This window comes from Python bivittatus, unplaced genomic scaffold (genome assembly GCF_059951505.1).
Source record: "Python bivittatus isolate LINGU-HERP-01145 unplaced genomic scaffold, Pbiv_v1 ctg000740_np1212, whole genome shotgun sequence".
In the NCBI taxonomy this organism is placed as follows: Eukaryota; Metazoa; Chordata; class Lepidosauria; order Squamata; family Pythonidae; genus Python; species Python bivittatus.
This window is the reverse complement of record NW_028277106.1, coordinates 2,026,975-2,044,705: the sequence shown is the minus strand read 5'-3', so window position 1 is coordinate 2,044,705 and position 17,731 is coordinate 2,026,975. Positions and strand designations below refer to the sequence as shown.

Genomic DNA, 17,731 nt, shown 5'->3' with positions numbered 1-17,731 from the left:
TGAGTCCTGAGACATCCCACAGTGCAGGGGCCACAGGCTGGACCTCTCCCCCGATCAACATGAACTGGAACAGACCCTGGAGGAAGGAGAACCAGCACAATACAGTGCTGCCCACCCCCAACTCCCAGAGCCGGTCCAGAAGGATACCATGATCAATGGTGTTGAAAGCTGCTGAGAGGTCAAGAAGAGCAAGGACACACCACCCCCATCCCACTCCTACCAGAGGTCATCCAAGAGCACAATCAATACAGTCTCAGTCCCACACACCAGCCTGACCCCCAACTAAAAGGGGTCTAGATAACCTGATTCTTCCAGAGTCCTCTGTATTTGCAACACGATTACCTTCTCTAAGCAGGGAAGGTTGGGAACTGAACAAAAATTGTCCAGAACAATTGGATCCAGCAAAGGCCTCTTGAGGAGAGGACAAACCACCACCTCCTTGAGAGACGGTGGAACCACCCTGCTCCTCAAAGAGGAGTTAACCACCACCCAAACCCAGCGTCATGTCCCTTTCTGGGTGGTCTAGCACAGAGGTGGCCAAGCTAACACCCACAAGAACCCTTTGATCCCAAAGGATCAACCCACCCACCCCAGATAACTGAACCAGTAACCTCCACAGGACCTGCATCAAGTCCAATCTGGAGCAAATCCAATCGACTTTATCTGTCAGTTGCCTCACATATTCTTCACAGTGGCCCTTAGAGTAGTATTAGAAGTCAAGAGGATCATGTCAGGGCGAAATGATGGGCCAAACCCAGCTAGCTGACTTCCAACAGGCACATTTGCAGAGGAAAAATCAAAGGCCCTTGGATAGGATTGGAGGGACCCTACTGGACCACAGTACTCGTGAAAAGGGTGGCATACGGGTATTACTTCTTAGGGAGAGTTGTTAGTCAGCAAATGCCTATTTGATAGCTGCCCTTAATGCGTGCAACTGGATCTATATTGATGGTGTTGCTTTCTGAGGTGGCCCTCGCTGTTATTTTCTGCCTGTACCTACCTGTCTTCCTTCCATGGATCCCGGGTTCAGGGTGGATCTCCAGGGACGCCGCTGGGCCAGCAAATTCTCCACGGTGTCGGAAGGGAACGGGCTCCAAATGGCTTCCCTTCAAACTCTGCAGAGGACTGGAGTAAACGGCTCCGGCTGCCAGCGGGTCCAAGCAGAAAGAAGCAATGCTTCGGCGTGCTATGGCTTGCATCTTGATAGCAAAGAGGCATGGGAGATTTGCCACATGCTTCATTTCTCACAGGAGCGGATAAGCAAAAACTGCAAATAATAATGGAAAAGTTTGCTGCATACAGTATTTTGTTCCTAGAAGAAACATTACTTTTGAGAGAAAGATGTTCTTTACTAGAATTCAGAGAAGCAAAGGAAAGTACTTTGCATGTTATAAACAGACTTTCCCAAACATGTTCATTCAGAGAACTCTGTGAGTCACTTATAAAGAACAAGGTTGCGTGCGGTGTGCATTTAGCCATGCTGAAAGGGAGACTGTGGAGAGAGCCTGATGTGATTCTGGGTAAAACAGTAGAGATAGCCAGGGCAGGAGAAGCCTAATCTCAAATGCAAATTGTGGGCGCCTCTGGAAGCAAGATAAACCCCTTGCAAGTCAGCTCACTTGGGGCAGACACCCAGTGGGCAGCCTTCCAGGCCGCTGAAGCCTGCGGAGGTTCTGGCTGAGTCAACAGCTTGCAAGCTCCCAGCAGAAGCGAGAGGCGGTGCATCGACCTGCAATCTGTGTAGAAAAGCTCATGCCCCAAGAAACAGGCCAGGTGTAGATGCTGTGTGGCACAAACACTCTGGCAAAAGCGTGTGAAACAAAGCAAGCCTGAGTCAGTAGGCCAAAAGAGATAAATATGTTGTTTGAGGGGCTGCTACATTCAGCACATCAAGCACACCAAGTCTCCCATGTGCCCCTCTAGCTATGGCTGGCACGTCAGGTTAGATGTAGGACCTGAGCCCAAAGTTCTTCTTCAGCAGACAGAAAAACCACCGCCAGAGCTGGCATGAAGGAGGCATCCCTTGGCAAAATTGGGGGCAGGGGAAGGGCGTGGATAAAAGCAGTGAAGTTTATGTCATTAGAATAGGGGGAAGTGCAGTTTGCACACCTTAGGTGCTGTTCAGAGAATGTATGACATTACCATGCCCCTCTCAACTGATTGATTTATTAAAGACCTGGCTCTGCCATCTTGCGTGGGGTGATAACAACCTTACCCAATCCCGGGGGTGGCCAGTGCCTCGATGACACTCCCTGAGTGACTGCAATTATTCTTGGATCTATTTATTTTCTGTTTATTATTGTAATTTTGGAATTTTAATTGATTTTAACTGTTTTGTAAACCACCCAGAGTCGTTCAGCAAGATGGGCAGTGACAAATTTGATATATAAATAAATAAAATAAACAAATGTGCCATCAAGTCGGCAACCACATAGGTCGACTTCCTCCAGGATGAACTGTCTCCAACCTTCAAGTCTCCCAACAGGGCGCCCATCTTTGCCGTGACTGAATCCATCCCCGTCTTCTCTTTCCTTCCACCTTTCCCAGCATTACCATTTTCTCCAGAGGGCTAGGTCTACACGTAACGCATCCCAGGTGGGAGAGTTTGAGCCTGCCCATTTATGCCTCTAGAGAGAACTCTGGATGGATTAGTTCTGTGATCCAGAGGACAGTCAAGAGGCTCAGATGGTTCAGATAAAATCTCCCCCCGGTAAGTTAAATACAGGCAGCTCTGCTGCTGGTGTATCAAGCTGTCCACGCCAGTAGTCCTACTTCCCATTCACAAATGCGTGTTTTCCCTGCAAGATGACTTGGCATACCCTGTGCCATCAGTAAGGCCAAACGTTGCCTCTTTTTAGTTTATTGAGATCTTTGGGATCCAAATACAAGCACAATGATCCGTTTTCCTTTTGTGCAATGACTAGGCTGTTTACCCAAGGCTAATAACAAGGGATATAATTCCTGCTAACTTCAATCTCTTTATACTCACTTTTAACAGCTGGTTGGAGAAAATCTATCTCTGTGGTTGCTAAGAGCTGACACCAGCTTTATGGCACTTAATCATCAGTCAATGTAGTTGTAGTCCACCGGAGTTGGGCAGCTAATATATTTAAATTAATAATAATAGTAATAAAGAATTCTAATATAGTAAAATGTGCACAATACATGTATGCAATAATGTATGTAACAATGTAATGCATAGATTAATGTAATATATGTAATAATATGTAAATGTATTATATAAATGTAGGAAAAACTTTCTCTCTTGATATGAATTAATCCACAAGTGCTTTGAAGTGCTATCGATCTGTAGCTATAGGATGTCCTCTTAGAGGAAAAGACAACATTTACATACAAACAAGCCTTTTATCAGGTTGATTACAGATGTCACATGCCTACTTCCCTTATTAGGAACAAATGCTAATGGTTAATTTGGGAAAAGAAAAGCCTCGATCTTGACCACACATTTCTATTTCTAGCTTGCTTCTTTCTCTGGAAAATGTGCAAGGCAGCAGATCGAACAATGAGCGGCTTGTTTCTAATCCTTGTTCAGCCTGTGCTCCTGACCGGTTGTTGGTGCCACTCCTCCGCCACTGCTATGGCTTCTGGATCTTTCTCTTGTGCCTATCTTGGCTCATGTTTGCTGATTCTGGGGTTCTGGAATCCCCAGTTTGTATTCATATATAAGAACAACCTTACCCTATTGCTATTTGCAAAATGAACAACTTCCTGTTGAAATTCCTCCTTTCCTGGCGTTGGTGTCTCATCGCTTTCAGAGGTAGCATGAACGATTGCCTGCACCAGCCTTATCATGGAAACTCTGACTTATTCTAGTAATAGTATTGTTTTCTATTTCTAGAAAAAAAATCACACCCCCACAAGCCAGACTGAGTAAGAATCCCCTCCCAAAAAAATATTCCTCCTCTTCCCCACCAGCCTCCAACATCTGGTATCCTGGGGGTTAGCCAGGACCAATCATCAGTGTGGATTTTCTTGGCAGCTCCCTTGTGGGTCAGCTGATTGCACGGGTCCTGCGGCTGGTGGCCAGCTCCGGTGATTTCCCCTCTGTGGCTGGAATACAGGTGCAACGACAGCACCCATCACCCCCTGGACTGCTAAAGCCATAACTGACACCGTTCTGTTCTGGAGAACGGCTTCCCAGCTAATTCCTTCATCAGTCTTTGGGGTCCGCGTCACAGCTTGCTCTACTGCATTACTTACCCTGCTGCCTCCGTGATGCATACTGCAGCCTCAGGAAAAAGGGTGCCAACCTATTTCCCCATGTCATTGCATTACATATGAGGCAGATCTAGGCCATCCATGTTTATAGCCTGCTTAAGTGCACGGAGATTACCTAGCTGAGGAGGGAAGGTGAGGTTTGGAGAGAAAATTCAAACAGGTGGCGGAGCTCCAGCCACGTGACACCTCCCACCCCAGGGTTTGGAGGGCCACTTACAAGCCTTCCTCCTGCAGACCCCGTGCCACCTCCGCCAGACTTTCATGGCATCCAGAGTAAGACAAGTGCCTCTGACCCGCAGGGTGCCGCCACTGTCACGTCCTTTGTCCGAGGAACGGGGGGTAGGCGGCTGCTCCCTCCCGTGGGCATTTTGCCATTCTTTCCTTCATAGCAGAGTGGACTTGGGGCGGGTGGGGGGGGCTCAGCAGTAAAGCAGGAGGTCTCTTGGTGGAGCCGTACCTGGGAACTCCTCTCCCCCCCCCAATATTTATAATTCCTTACCCACACCCCTTTCTTGCAACAAACTGATATTTTAGTTTGTGATCTGCTGGTCCAGGTCTGGGGAGACCACAAAGGATCCACCTTCTGCTGCCCCAAGGAAGAAATGAGCACAGACAGGTTAATTATCTTCCCCATTTCATGGGCATCTAAAATCAAAGAATTGTGAAGGCATCTCAAAGCTCAGTGAAAGGAATGAAAGGTAAGAGCAAACACAGAGCAGAGTTGGCCTACTCCGCCCAGCTCGTCAGAATTTCATAGCTGAATTTCACCCTTTTCCATCTGCTTCCTGGGGTGAATTCACCCCTGCACTGTTCCCACAGCTTCTGTTTCTCTCTTTCATTCGGTCCCAATTTCAAGGCGGCTGGGTGACTGGGTCAGCGGCCTCTGCCCATGGAGTGACCATCTTCCCCGTTTCTCTTGGCCTCTGGAGGAGCCACCTGGGACGTCTGGGCCTTGGCTGCAGTGTCCGGGGCGAGAAGGCCTTGGTGGGGGCCCTTCCCCGGGAGGCAAAGTAGCTCTAACGTTAGTGGACCTTGACATACACTCATTTTGCTGGCTGGAGGTCAGTGGCTGGTGCAGCGTGATCAGCCGTGAGGGTCTGACCCACAGCCCTGAGCCATGAGCTTCTCCCTGTAGAATTGAGATCAAAGCTCATAAGTAAGACCAGATTATACACATCTACCATAGGAAGGGAGAAATCTGGTGTATTTGGGCCAGTTGGGACCTGTGGCATCCCGTTAATATCTCGTGTGAGCTAAGTCAAAGGATTCGGCTAGGATGGCTCCTTGTGCTCAAAAGGGTCAAAGGAGAGCCCGCTTGTGGCACATTTGGTTCGGTTTCTCCATAGGGACCAATGCCCGAAGGCATGAACTTGGCTGGATGCCTACGCCCTTGATTGTGGACCCAGATTCACAGGAGAGCTTTGGGGATGATGCTGGCGTCAGCAAATGTCACAAAAGGATCGGGGTGTCTTGCTGGACCACAAGCTGAGCATGAGCCAACAGTGTGATGCAGCTGCAAAGCCAAGCCGATGCAACCCCAGCTGCACCAGCAGAGGTCCAGTATCAAGCTGATCAGAGATCACAGCTCCTTTCTAGTCTGCATTGGTCAGACCGCGCCTAGAATACTGTGTCCGGATTCTGGGCATTGCATTTAGGAAGGACATGGACAGACTGGAGTGGATCCAAAGAAGAGGAGCCACGTGGATCGGGAGCCTGGAAAGAACAACCCACAAGGAATCGCTGGAGGCAGCAGGCGCGCTTAGCCTGGAGAAGGGTCATCTGCTGGGGACGTGGTAGCCATCTTCAAATGTCTGAAGGGTGTTAGGCAAAAGGCGGGCCAGAATTGTTCAGAGACGTTCCAGACAGCAGGACAAGAAAGAATGGGGCTAAATGACAAGGAACAGACTTGTCCAGGCTGGATATTGGCAAAACTCTCCTAAGAGTCAGGTCCTTCGACTACGGAAAAGACTGCCTTGGGAGACAGAGGATTCTTCTTCATTGGAGGTACTTAAGCCACAGCTGGACAGCCATCCGCTGGGAATGCTGAACCGCAGTCAAGAATTTCTCACCTGGCAGGAGGCTGGACTAGATGATCGAAGGTCATCTCCAGCCCTTCCATTCTACGGTTCTAGTGAAGCTCTGGGATCGAATAACCCCGAGAACCTGGCCCAGAATCCATTCCGAGCCCACCAGGGGTTCATGAGGATGCCCAGCAGCCCCTCCCATGCGGACCTTCCCCCAACCTCAGTCAGTCCACCACCTGACTTTTACTGTGGCCGCGACGGGTCCTGAACAAGAAGTTCCATTCCCCAGGGTGCCGGTTGCTGGAAACGTGACAGACGGGGAAGGACACCCGTTTTATTCCTGCCAATACCCGGTGCTTCTGCCATCGGAAGCCCCCTTTGGGCATCAGCCCCAGGCCCAATTGTCAGCCGGGTGGGGGGGTCTGCGGAGGCCGTAGGGAGGGTCTCCGCCAGGCATCCCCAGCACCACCTCTGCAAAAGGGCAGTCCTGGGGGTGGGGGATGACCCACCGCAGCTTCTTCCTGCCCTGCCTGCCCCCTCCTCCTGGGTGAGAGGTTTCCTTTCCCCACCCACTCTCTTCATCCAGAAAGGGTATATGAGGCCAGTCCTCCTCCACCCTTCCTCTCACAGGGACCCGCGGAGAAGGTAAGTCAAGCCGGGCGCTTGAATGTGCTCTGGAGGAGGAAGAGCCTTAAGGGCGGCAGCAGGCGCTCTGGAGGGCCCACGGCCCCCTCTGCTGGGGGCCTCGGTTGACAGCAGGGAGTCCTCGTGGGTTTCGGGCTTTTTCCCTGTCTTCGTGCTGCCTTCAAGTCATGTTGGCTCCTGGCAGCTGATCCCTGCGCTTTCCTTGCCCAGGTTTCCAGAAGGGGTTTGCCCGGGCGCCTCCTCCCTGGGCTGAGGAGAGGGGCCGGCCCAAGGCCACCCAGCCGGCTTCATGCCTGAGGTGGGACCAGAACTCGGGGTCTCCCGGTTTTTAGCCCGGAGCCTTTAACCAAACAGACTGCTAGAAGTCAAAAGGAACTTGGTACCACTTTTTCCAACCAACCCATTTTACTGAAGGGCCTCAGCTCTGGAGGGCCACAGGGAGTGGCTGGACTGGTGTAGGATTCAAAGCGGGGCGAGTCGGGGGTGAAGGGAGGGGAAGACGGGTTGGCCCGGCAGCATACACGATGCAACAACACAATGGAGGTTTTAATAATAAGTAATGTACCTTAAGATTGAAACTGTTATTGTGAAACAAATACCTTGATGTATGCTCTTTTCTCATTTTTTCATTTTATTATATATTCATTACACAATATTTAATTCTGAAGAAAAGTTAAATAATTATCATGCTTGGAACATCGTTATTTAAAATTGTAATTAATACTTACAGAATATCCATTTTTTTCTTTTCTTTTTACTTATTTATATGTAATGCTCTAAGGCATTTGCATAATAGAATATGAAGAATTTAAGCATATTATATAAATATCACTGTGTCAGAATAACATACTGTACTAAGATTGAGAAGATGGAGCAATAGATGGTCTATACAACTAAATTAAATAATACATTAAAGGACTGACTATTAACATTTGATGGTTATACTCTTAATTTCTTCAAATGTTACTCACTTATTCATTATCTCATATATCCTTTTCTGATTTTACTAGCACTGTTATAGTTTTGGTTGTACTTTATCATATCTTCTGGTTGTTATACTTACCAATAAATATATACCACCACCACCCCCAAAAAATCCTATGCCTGTCTAGCCACTCTGCATCTGATGAACCAAGCTGCAGATCCGGAAAGATTCAGCCTTTTCATAAAACTGGTTCGTTGGACAAGGTGCTCCCAGACTCCTCCTGATTTGGGGCCACCACAGACCAGCACAACTTCCTCTGACAAAGGTTGTGCGAGGTCTCTTCTCTTCTGAAAGAACTGGCAACAGAATGGCAGAGCTAAAGGGTGAAGGGCATGGACCCAAATTCTTGGGAAACAGCTTGCAGACAGAATGCAAATCTTCACTGAGAAATTGATTAGGTTTTCAAAATGCGAGCTGCATTGTTTTTCTCATTGTTGCTGCTGGAGTTATCTGCATTGTTGCCCATTTTACCACTTCTTGTTCTGTGTATAGTGGTTTTACTTTTAGGCATTATGTGTAGCTTGGCCGAATTTTAAAATTACGAAATGAAAAGGCAGCCTGGGAAAAGAGCAAGCAGCAGGAAGACCCAGTGGCCCCAGGGTTGGGATCGTCCCCTTTGCTCTAGGACCACGGGAGCCAGAGTTCTGCTTTGCTCTTCTGGGGATGGGGGAGAAATGGGTGCCCGGGAGCTCAGTGGACGCCCCTGGAATCCCAAGGCACCTTTTCTCCCCACCAGTTCCTTCCAGCAGGCGGCTCCGGCCAGTTTCTCCCAGTCCTCTTGCACAGCTTTGATTGGTCTTTGCATTTTCTAGCTTGTGACCCAGCGTGGACTCTGGAACCAGGAGGCTGCCATCCAAACAGCTGCTCGCTGAAAAGGTAACTCTGCTAGGGCCTCTCAGAAGAGGTTGGGTAGAATTGCAGGGTAACCCTTAGCATCTCACGGCTGGCCGCAGCGGGTTCCAGGTCATGCTGACCAGCCCTGGCCTGGGGTCATTTCGGCAACTTTGAGAGGTGACTGCTCAGCTGGGAAAGAGGAGGTCCAATGACCAGATGACCACCAGATGATGTTCCCTGGCAGGGTGGGACCTTTGCCTGTGCCTTTACTTTCCGTTGACTGAAACTTGAGTTACATCCTTTGGCCTCAGGACCCAGTCTTCTCCCCCTTGACTAGTCTCCGGGGACTGCTCAGCCACTGGGTGTGAAACAGAAAGGGGGTTGGGCTAGGACAAGGGGGGCTTCCTAGCTGCAACTTCACCGCAGAATGTCTCGCCTTCCTCCCCAGTCAGGCCAAACAAGCCGCTCAGCTCCTGCAGGTCTCCTGTGGCCTCTGCTGGTGGGCTCGCCTCGCACAGATGCTGCTGGGAAAGTGGGCAGCCCTGCTGGCCGTGGTCGTGGTGATGGAGGGCACGGCTGCTTTCCCCTCTCCGTGTAAGTGCCTTGTTTGCAAGCTCTTTCGTGTGGGGGGGGCAGCCCTGCTGGCCGTGGCTGTCGTGATTTAGTGGCAGGGCCAGGAGGAAAACACAGATCTCTTTGGTCCTCTTCGGGTGTCTCTGACCAAAACACACTCTCTAGAGGTCTTCCTCTTAGACGTGAATGAAAAAACCAAATATTACCTACCCCAGAAATGGTGGAAATTTTACTTTCCGACAGAGAAGAGATCATCATCTTTAGACAAAAAGATGCAGGAGAGTTGAGCCGCCTACCCTCAGAGTAAATTTTGCATTTTTGCCAGAATTAAATGAGTGTTGCAGCTCTGATAGGGCCACTAAAGATTGGGCCCATAGGCACAGGAGTCTTGGGGAGGGTTAGAAACGCCCAGCCTCCCCTTGGTGGCACATGAGGTCAGGAGAAAGGCAGAGAGGGCAGAGCCCAGCCCTCCCCACCTTCTCTCTGGTAGCACTGCCACAAGGGGACAGCTGGCAGGGAAGGGGTGGCCAAGCTTGGGGACCCCTCCGGGAAGCACAAAACTGGGGGGAGGCATTTCTGGAAGGACAGGGGCTGCCAAGCCCCTCCTGGATTGCGGCAGCCCTTCTGAGATGCTGCACTGAGCAGACCGAAGTGAGGACAGGGCAGTGCGAACACCTTCTGCACGAGGGGTGCCCCTGGGCCTCGTGATGGCACCAGCAAGCGTGCTCCACTGCAGGAGCAGCAGCAGGGGCCACCCCTATACTTATTTTGCACGACATACTCTGTAGACTTTCATCACAACACCTCCCCACCCAGAAATTTGGGGGAGAGGTGGAGCCTAGAAAAAAAGTCTGGCCAGTCCCGAATGCTCACATCCGAAACAGCCTCAGGGGTTAAAAGCAGACCAGCCACAGGAAGCCGGGGAGGCCCAGCCACCACTGAGTCCCCGTTTTGCCCTCAGTGCTGATTCGGAAGGTGGGTGAAGAGGCAGCCCTGGACTGCACCGGTGCCCCTGGAGAAAAGGTGGAGTGGCAGCATGAGGGCAGGACGCAGCCGGAGTCAGGCCGGCACTTTTCGCTTCACCACCTGGACATCCCTTATGCTGGGAACTACTCCTGCTGGGCGGAATCCCGGCTGCTCCACAGCGTCTACGTGGCCGTGTGGGTTCCGGAGGTCTACCTCATCGATGAGCGAGAAGGTGAGCAGGGGGGTCCCTTTTGGCCAAACAGAGGGGGGCCTCATCCCTGGGGCTGCTCCAGCACCAGGCTTGCAGCTAAAAGCTCCAACATCGCCCCCCACCCCCTTCCCCCACCGCCCCACGGCCGGCCAACTGCAGACGTCCTGGACCTGGCCTTCCAAGGAAGGGGGAGAGAGGCTTGGGGCCTTCTGCCCCTCCTCCTTGGCCCCCTTCCTGCTAATCCATCCTAAACATCCGCCCCTCCCAGAAGGCCAGAGGAGCACCTCCACCTTCGCTTGTAGGCTGTGTCTCCAGGCCCCTGGGGAGGACAGGTGGGGTGGGGGTCCCTTCCAGCTGGGGCCCAGACTGGGGGAGCCCTATGCGACTCGTGCACTTTGGGCTGGCCCTGGTGCACCTGCCTTTCTGCTCTACGGGTACCACCTCCACCCCTATTGCTCCAGATTTGGATTCTTGGGGCACCGGAGGTGGGGGAAGCCCCATGGGCATCTCGCGTCTTGGGCTGCTCCAGGAAGAGGGGTCTGGCCTTGCCCTGAATTCCTTCACCCGATTCTTGCAGGAGAAGAGGGAGAACCTGCCATTACCTGTTGGGCTCCGTCTTACAGCGGCATCTTGAACTGTTCTTGGAAATCTCTGCACCAGGCCACCTTTCAGGTCCACCTGAGACGCACGTTAGTAACACACACCCTCCTCTTTTTCTGCGGCACACTGAGCATTGCCACAAGGAGAAGGGAGCCTCTGAGCACAGGGGGAGCATCTGCCCATTACCGCTGCGGTCAGCAGGTGCCTCGGAGTTGAGGGAACTGAGTGCTCACTTCTGCTTTCTCTCTGCAGAGAACCAGACGCGGCGCTGTGCCCCTCAGTGGAAGTGGCTGTCCCTGGGAACAAAATGGTGCACATTCTGTTGGAAGACTGTTCCTTCTGTCCATATGCTGAGGAAACGCCCCTTGTTCTGGTGTTAAAGGGGCTCGCTGAAGACGGTGGCTACACCGAAGTGAGGAAAACATTCTTCTTGCGGGAGATTGGTATGTGTGGCACCAGCCCTGCCCTCTCCCCTCATCCTATCCCTGACCTTTGAAGGCCCAGCCAGGGATCTGGCCTGAGCCAACCACCATTACATCTGTGCCCCCCCCATCCCCTCCTGCTCTCTTTTCCCCGGCTCGCAGCTGATCTCTAACCCAGGTTATTTTGCATGGTGCTTGCAAAGACCTAAAGTCGATAGAATTTCCACTTTTGCAGAGCATATTCTACCTTAACTGGCAACCCTCTGCCTTAGGAAGGATGATTTGGGGAGGGTCTTTCCAGGAGGGGTCTCCTTCCAGGCTGGCCAAGGAGTCCCTTTTGCCTTTGGCCTCTTGAGGGAGGAGGGAAGGGGGACCGGCTGGATGAAACCTGATGGGGCTCCTGCCCTCCTTGCAGTGAAGCCTGATGCTCCCAGCTACCTGAGTATCGTGGGGCAGAGGATATCCTGGGCTCCCCCAGTCTCCTGGAACCTGCCTGCCGCCTACTTCCCTCTGCAGTACAACCTTCGCCTGGAATCCAGTTCCAGCAAAGAGGATCTCTTCATCGTGAGTAACCCTCACGGGCTTCTTATTCGTAACATTTAGGGGCTGCTCTGATACCTTCTGGTCCATGAGAAGCCTCTCAGAATCACAAAATTTGTGTGAACCACTGACTCTTGGGGTGAGGTGGTATAAAATGTGTGCAATCAAGAACGGATATGTTAATTTCCCTCCTCCACCGGCCAGCACCTCCTGGCTCAGTGAGGTCCCCAGCTAATAGCCTCCAACCAGGGGCCTGGGACAGGCTGCCCGGCATCGCCCCTACGGTGGTATCCTGCCTCTGCACGGAGACGTTCTGTTGTGCTGCTGCAGCTCCTTCTGCAGCTGCCTAATAAAGCAGGACCCTCCTTTTAGTTGTGCCTGGTAGTGGGTGCAGGTGCTGGCCCTGTTCAAAGGGAGCAAGGACAACCAACCTTGCTGGTTGGGGGTATTGGCCCCTTCCCTGCCCCAGTTGGGAAGCACGTTGCAGGACTCCCTTCTGCCCGTTCAGCTGCGCCCTCTTTCTGTTGCAGGATGGGCTGGAGCTGACCACGAAGCAGGAGAACTGGCAAAAAGGGTGGATCCGCTGCCAGGACCGTTTCATGAACTCAGCCTGGAGCTCTTGGCGGGAATGGGTGTGATGGAAAAATAATGAAATAAAGCTGAAAACTCTTGCCTCCTGCCTCTCTTTCTGCAAACTCTTCACCCCCCCCACTCTTGCTCCCCCCACTTGCATATGTGAAATAGGACCTGACCCAAGAACAATCATGTTTCTGCTGCCAAGAAAAGCCCTTGTAATCCTATCACAGCAAAAACACAGAGAAGGCTCTTACCTGTCTACCTAAAGGTTTGTCTAGGGGGCAGCCCACCCAGTGAGGACCCTTTGTTAACAAGGTGAGAGACCCGGGCATTCCACCTGATCAAGCGCGGGCACCCGGTTATCTCAAAGCTCCGTCCTTGTTAGCGCTGGAGTCCTTACTCACTGTCTGTCTGTCTGTCTGTCTGTCGCAGAGGTGGGACTTCTGTTTTACAATAGAAACACACTTTCCCCCTGTTTAACACCCATCTCTCTTCCCCCAAAACTTGCTCGCAAATCAGACCCCGAGGATTTCCTGCCTCTCTACCTTTCTACTGTTCTGGGTCCCTTTTTCTTGGAAAGCAGGCACCCAGCAATGGTTGCAATAAGGTTTGGTTCTTCTCCTCAGCGTTGTGCTCCTTCTGATAAATCCACAACACGGAAGCCACAGAGCTCTCTGAGCTGACGATGTGACCTAGTCAGGTGCAGCCCAGCGCAGAGAGCACCAAGGATGCCACAGTTCAGCCCTGAGCTGGTTCGCTTTGGTTGGAATGGAACCTGCGTGGGATTAGCCTCCCTGGACGGCTCCCGAGGACCTTCCCCCTCCATGACCGTCCCCGCCCATGGCAGGCCCACACCTCTCACCCCAGTCAAAGGGCTTCTGCTGCCTTCAGGCTGGGCGCCCTTTGCCGAGCTGAGAGCCGCTGCAACAGCGCTTCTCTGCCCAGTCAGGGCAGACTCCAGGGGCCAAGGGAGCCTCAGAGTGATGGGAAGGGGGCCATCCAGGCCAGAGCCCCCTCGGGCACACAGGCAGGGCTGTCCTACGCTGACAAGGAAGCGCTGGCTGGGGACCCGGGCTTCTCGGAGTCCTGCAGGGCAGCCCTAGTCCAGATGGCTGTGCCAGCTCAGCTGTTCCTCTCACAAGACCCCAAAACACATTTGAAGGGAACCTAGTTTAACCATTCCACTTTTTAATTATTTGTACAAGAATGTATTTAAGCAGTGTCACATTTTGCAGAAGAAAAGGGTAGCCAAATTAGCAGCTGCCAAGGAATTTGCTTTTTATTTGTGTCATCCTCCTGGCTGAATTGTTCTAAATGGCTGCTTTTAACAGTCTTGTTTTACAGTACATATTTATATCTGTATGCTTTAATTCTTTGCACCAGCTATTTGGAAAGGAAGGGAGGTGCCAACGCAGACTTGCCCATCAAGCATGTTCCAATAAAGCGGGTGATGCTCGCCTGCGGCAGTTCTGTGAGAGTGGCATCTCCGTCTCCTCCTTGGCGTCTGTCTGAGTCTAGAGCCCTTTCACACTCCGCAGGCCTCAGGGCCAGCGGGTCCTGCTGCGGAGCACCCCAGACAGACCCTTCCGGCCGCCTCCTTCCCCGGGGGGCTGGGGCACTGGAAGCCCCCTCGCACCAGGCCGGTGCTGGGGCGCCGCGCGGGAACACCGCCTGGGCCCTCAGCCCCTCGCAGCCTGGCTGCCCCACCTGCGGGGACCCTTCCCCGGGGGGCGGCTCTTCGGCTTCAGGAGCGATGCCCAGCGGGGGTCCAAGCGGGGCGAGCTACCCCGGAGGGACGTCGCCCTTCGGCCGTCGGCAGCCCCGAGGCCCCCGCCCAGCGCCCCCCTCCCTCCAGGCCCAGCGGGGCAGCCACGCGCGGCAGCCCGCCGACCCCGGGCGGCTCTTCCCGCGGCCGCTCTCGGCCAAGCCCGGATGCTGCCCCCCTGCCTGTGCCCAGCGGGCGGGCGAGGGCTCAGGCAAGACCCGGCGCGCGGAGCGGGCGAAGAGTCGCTCCCAGGCATCGGTGCCAGCAGGGGGCAGCGCAGGCCGCGCGGCTGGCAGGGAGAATGCCCGGCGCCCCCGCCTCCGGGGCACAGCGCCGCAGCACAGCAGGCCGGCTCGCCCCGTCTTCCGGAGGGGGCGGGCGGGTGCGCCCGGTTGCGGCTCCGGCCTCCAGGTGTAAATGCGGGAAAGCGCGAGGAAAGGCCGTCCTGCTGCTCTGGAAGGCAGGCGGCGAGAAGGGGCCGAGGGGCGTGAAGGTGCGCCCGCCCGGAGCCTTTCCACTTAGCCCTCCTGCCTGGAGAGGGAAGGGGTCCGTTGAGGCGCAGCGCGCTCTTCTCCCTCCAGCCCCGGTCAGCAGCACCCTGCCAGCCCCAGCGGTGCCACTTCCAGAGAGAGGGGCTTGGACCTGGGGAGGGGACCCTGCCCGGCCTGAAGGCCAGGAGAGGGGGCTTCCCCTCCCTCGGGGCAGCCGCAGGGCGAGACCAAGTCCACAGGGGGTGGGTGGAGCAGACCTTCCCTCCCCTTGCCCTCCCCATCTCGGGCCAGGGAGGCCCTACCATCCCACGGCCAGCAGGGGGTGCACTGGGACAAGCAGCTCGATGAGATGAATCAGATGCCCGCTTGCCCAGAGGAGCCACGTGGCTTTCCTGGGAGTGCTGGGCAACCCCCCCTTCTCCTCTCCTTCCACCAGTTTCTGAAAAAGAGGTGGCAAAGCTGTTTGTGCAGAAGCCCCCGGCGTCCATCCCTTTCTCCAGACCCCAAACTGTATCTCACCTCACAGCAATTGGCCAGACCTCCTGCCGCAGCGCCACATCTTGTTGTGCAGCAACGGGGGGGGGGGGGGGGGACTTGTACTCCCTTATCCCCAAAGTCCACCTGCAGCTGAGTGCTTCCCAACTGGACGCACGATGGATCCAGAGCTCCTGATCCCCCCTCCCCACAAGAATCATGCTCATTCCTGGATCCTGAACTGTTTTGCCTCCATGCCAAGCCCAAGGCGTGGGTCTGAATCCTGGCTTTGTCCAGGTTCTCCTGCCTCAGGTTGGCCTCGGGTAGCCTGCCGACGGCTCCCTATCGTGCAGTCATTTTGATTTGCTCCACAGGTCTATTTCTTTAAACTAGAAGCATTTCTTTGGGAGCCACCTAACTTTTGTTTGGCTCCCAGATGCTCAGAACCGAAGCAGGTTGATATTGTTCAAACCACAAGGAACGTGGGGCTGCCCTGGAAGACCACCCAGGAGCTGCAGCTGGTCCAGAATGCAGCAGCGCCAGCGGTTACAGATACCGCCCATTTGCCCACGAGGCACCTCTTCTCTACAAACTGCCACCGGTTACCAGCTGGCTTCCAGGTGCCGGTTGTCACTTTCAAAGCCCTTCCTGGCCAGGAGGCTGGATACTGGCAGAACCACTTTTCTCAGATTGTTTCTGCCAATCCAGTAAGATCCAACAGGGTCAGGATCCTCCAGGTCCCTTTGGCGAAGAAGTGGCAGTGCCACCTTACAGCACTCTGGAGGCACCCTTTTTCTGTGGCCACCCCTATGGCCCTAATCCTGTTGCCCTTGAGGAAAGCCTTGAAGACCCTGGGCAGGGTTTCATCCTGCTTGTGATACTGGTTTGTACGCCATGTAACCAGTCATTTCTCTGATGGGAGCGGTGTCCTCCCCACCACCCATTGCTTTTCTGTTGGATTTGCCTTTAATCTGTTATAGCGTTTAGAGGTGCTTCGGCAATTGAGGTGGCCAATTAATTGACAAAATCAATCAATCCAATTAGCTATCTAAACAACAGTTGCTGCCCTGCCTGAAATGTGATGCCCTCTGATTTGCGGGTGCGCCAGTCATTCTAGCCAAGGCACTGGCTTCCTCTTCAGGCTGCCAGCTGCCCCTTTCAGCACATCGCTAGCCCTCACAAAAGCATCCACCCACAGGAACCTGGCAGAACAAACAAGGTGCCCCTGCCACCGTTGCACCGTGGCACAATTTCAACTCTTCTAGCTGTTTCAGGATGGTTTGTCTGGTCATCATCCTACCCCTAATGGGGCATCTTACAAACTAAAATGAATATGACATTGAGACGCATGGGGGTGACAGTGACTATATAAACCATTTTAAAGTAACCGAACAAATAGATTCTCACTGAGGCAGAGAAAGACCAGGGCAGGAACAGCACCAGATGGGAAGGAGGGAGATCCTGCTGGGGTGGAGACCTTGGTCCTATGGAATGAGAGTACTGAGGCTGACCAGCTGTTGAGCAACCAGTTTCTTCCATGCTGGAGAAAGGGACTGAAATTGACAAAATACAGGGAAACTGTCAAATAGACTCAGAGTTGAAACTGACCTTAGAGGTGACCTTGTCCAACCCCCTGCTTAGTGCAGGATGGTCCTGGACAGACGCCTGCCCTGCCTCTGCCTGAAGACTTCTAGTGAAGGAGAGCTTGCCATGGCTTGTGGCGGCTGTTCCCCCGGTGGGCAACTCCTACAGTGAGGAAGTTCCTCCCAATGAACCTCCTTCCTTGTAGGTTTAACTCAATGGATCTGGTCCCGCCCTCCAGGGCATGGAAGAGTCAGTCCGCTCCCCCAGGGAAGCTCATTAAGCCCATTTAACACCCTCCGTTATTTCCAAGAAGGCGAGGCACGCACAGAGGAGAATCCCAAAGCCCAGCTCTCCACCCCCTTCCTGGAAAGGGCAAGAGAGGAGAGGCACCAGCTCTGAAAGAAGAAAAACCCAAACAGGGAGGACGAACTTCAGAAGAGGTCTGGCTGTCCTGGAGGCCGGCCGGCTGGCCGGCCAGCAACCAGGGGAGAGGGGCTGGCCCACACCTCGCCCCGCTCCCTAGCTCATCTCGCAGGCCAGCTGAGGGGCAAAGTGTAAACGATTACACACATCTGGAAGCTGGAATGGGATAGTGTTGGCTTAAGGGGGTGGGGCGGGGCGGGGCGGGGCGGGGGGTCACTCTAAATTGCAAGGACCTGGCTTTTCCCGCCAGCCTTGGGGTGATGCGAGGCTGGAGCTTCTCCGCATCTCTGCTGGGCTTGGGGCACCGGATAAGGTCCGTTTCGTTGCTTTTTGCCGGTTGCTTTTATTCCCACATGAGCAGCCCAGAGTTATGTTACAT

At 53.5% G+C, this 17,731-nt stretch overlaps 1 protein-coding gene across 1 annotated transcript; it reads left to right on the top strand.

Annotated features, from left to right (window-relative positions):
• Window positions 1-6,129: 6,129 nt before the first annotated feature.
• Window positions 6,130-12,706, top strand: LOC112542313 (interleukin-12 subunit beta-like). Its single transcript, XM_088128764.1, has 10 exons — window positions 6,130-6,486; window positions 6,579-6,675; window positions 6,864-6,908; window positions 8,706-8,769; window positions 9,176-9,321; window positions 10,262-10,498; window positions 11,055-11,166; window positions 11,330-11,520; window positions 11,915-12,063; window positions 12,570-12,706. Exons 1-10 carry the CDS (start codon window positions 6,130-6,132, stop codon window positions 12,675-12,677), a joined length of 1,506 nt encoding a protein of 501 aa, XP_087984890.1. The 3' UTR covers window positions 12,678-12,706.
• The last annotated feature ends 5,025 nt before the right edge of the window (window positions 12,707-17,731 follow it).

Coding starts and splice junctions, on each gene's coding strand:
- LOC112542313 (XM_088128764.1), top strand. CDS start 6,130: ATGACAAGGAACAGACTTGTCCAGGCTGGATATTGGCAAAACTCTCCT. Junction 6,487..6,578: donor CGGACCTTCCCCCAACCTCA/GTCAGTCCACCA, acceptor GAAACGTGACAG/ACGGGGAAGGACACCCGTTT. Junction 6,909..8,705: donor CACAGGGACCCGCGGAGAAG/GTAAGTCAAGCC, acceptor TGCATTTTCTAG/CTTGTGACCCAGCGTGGACT.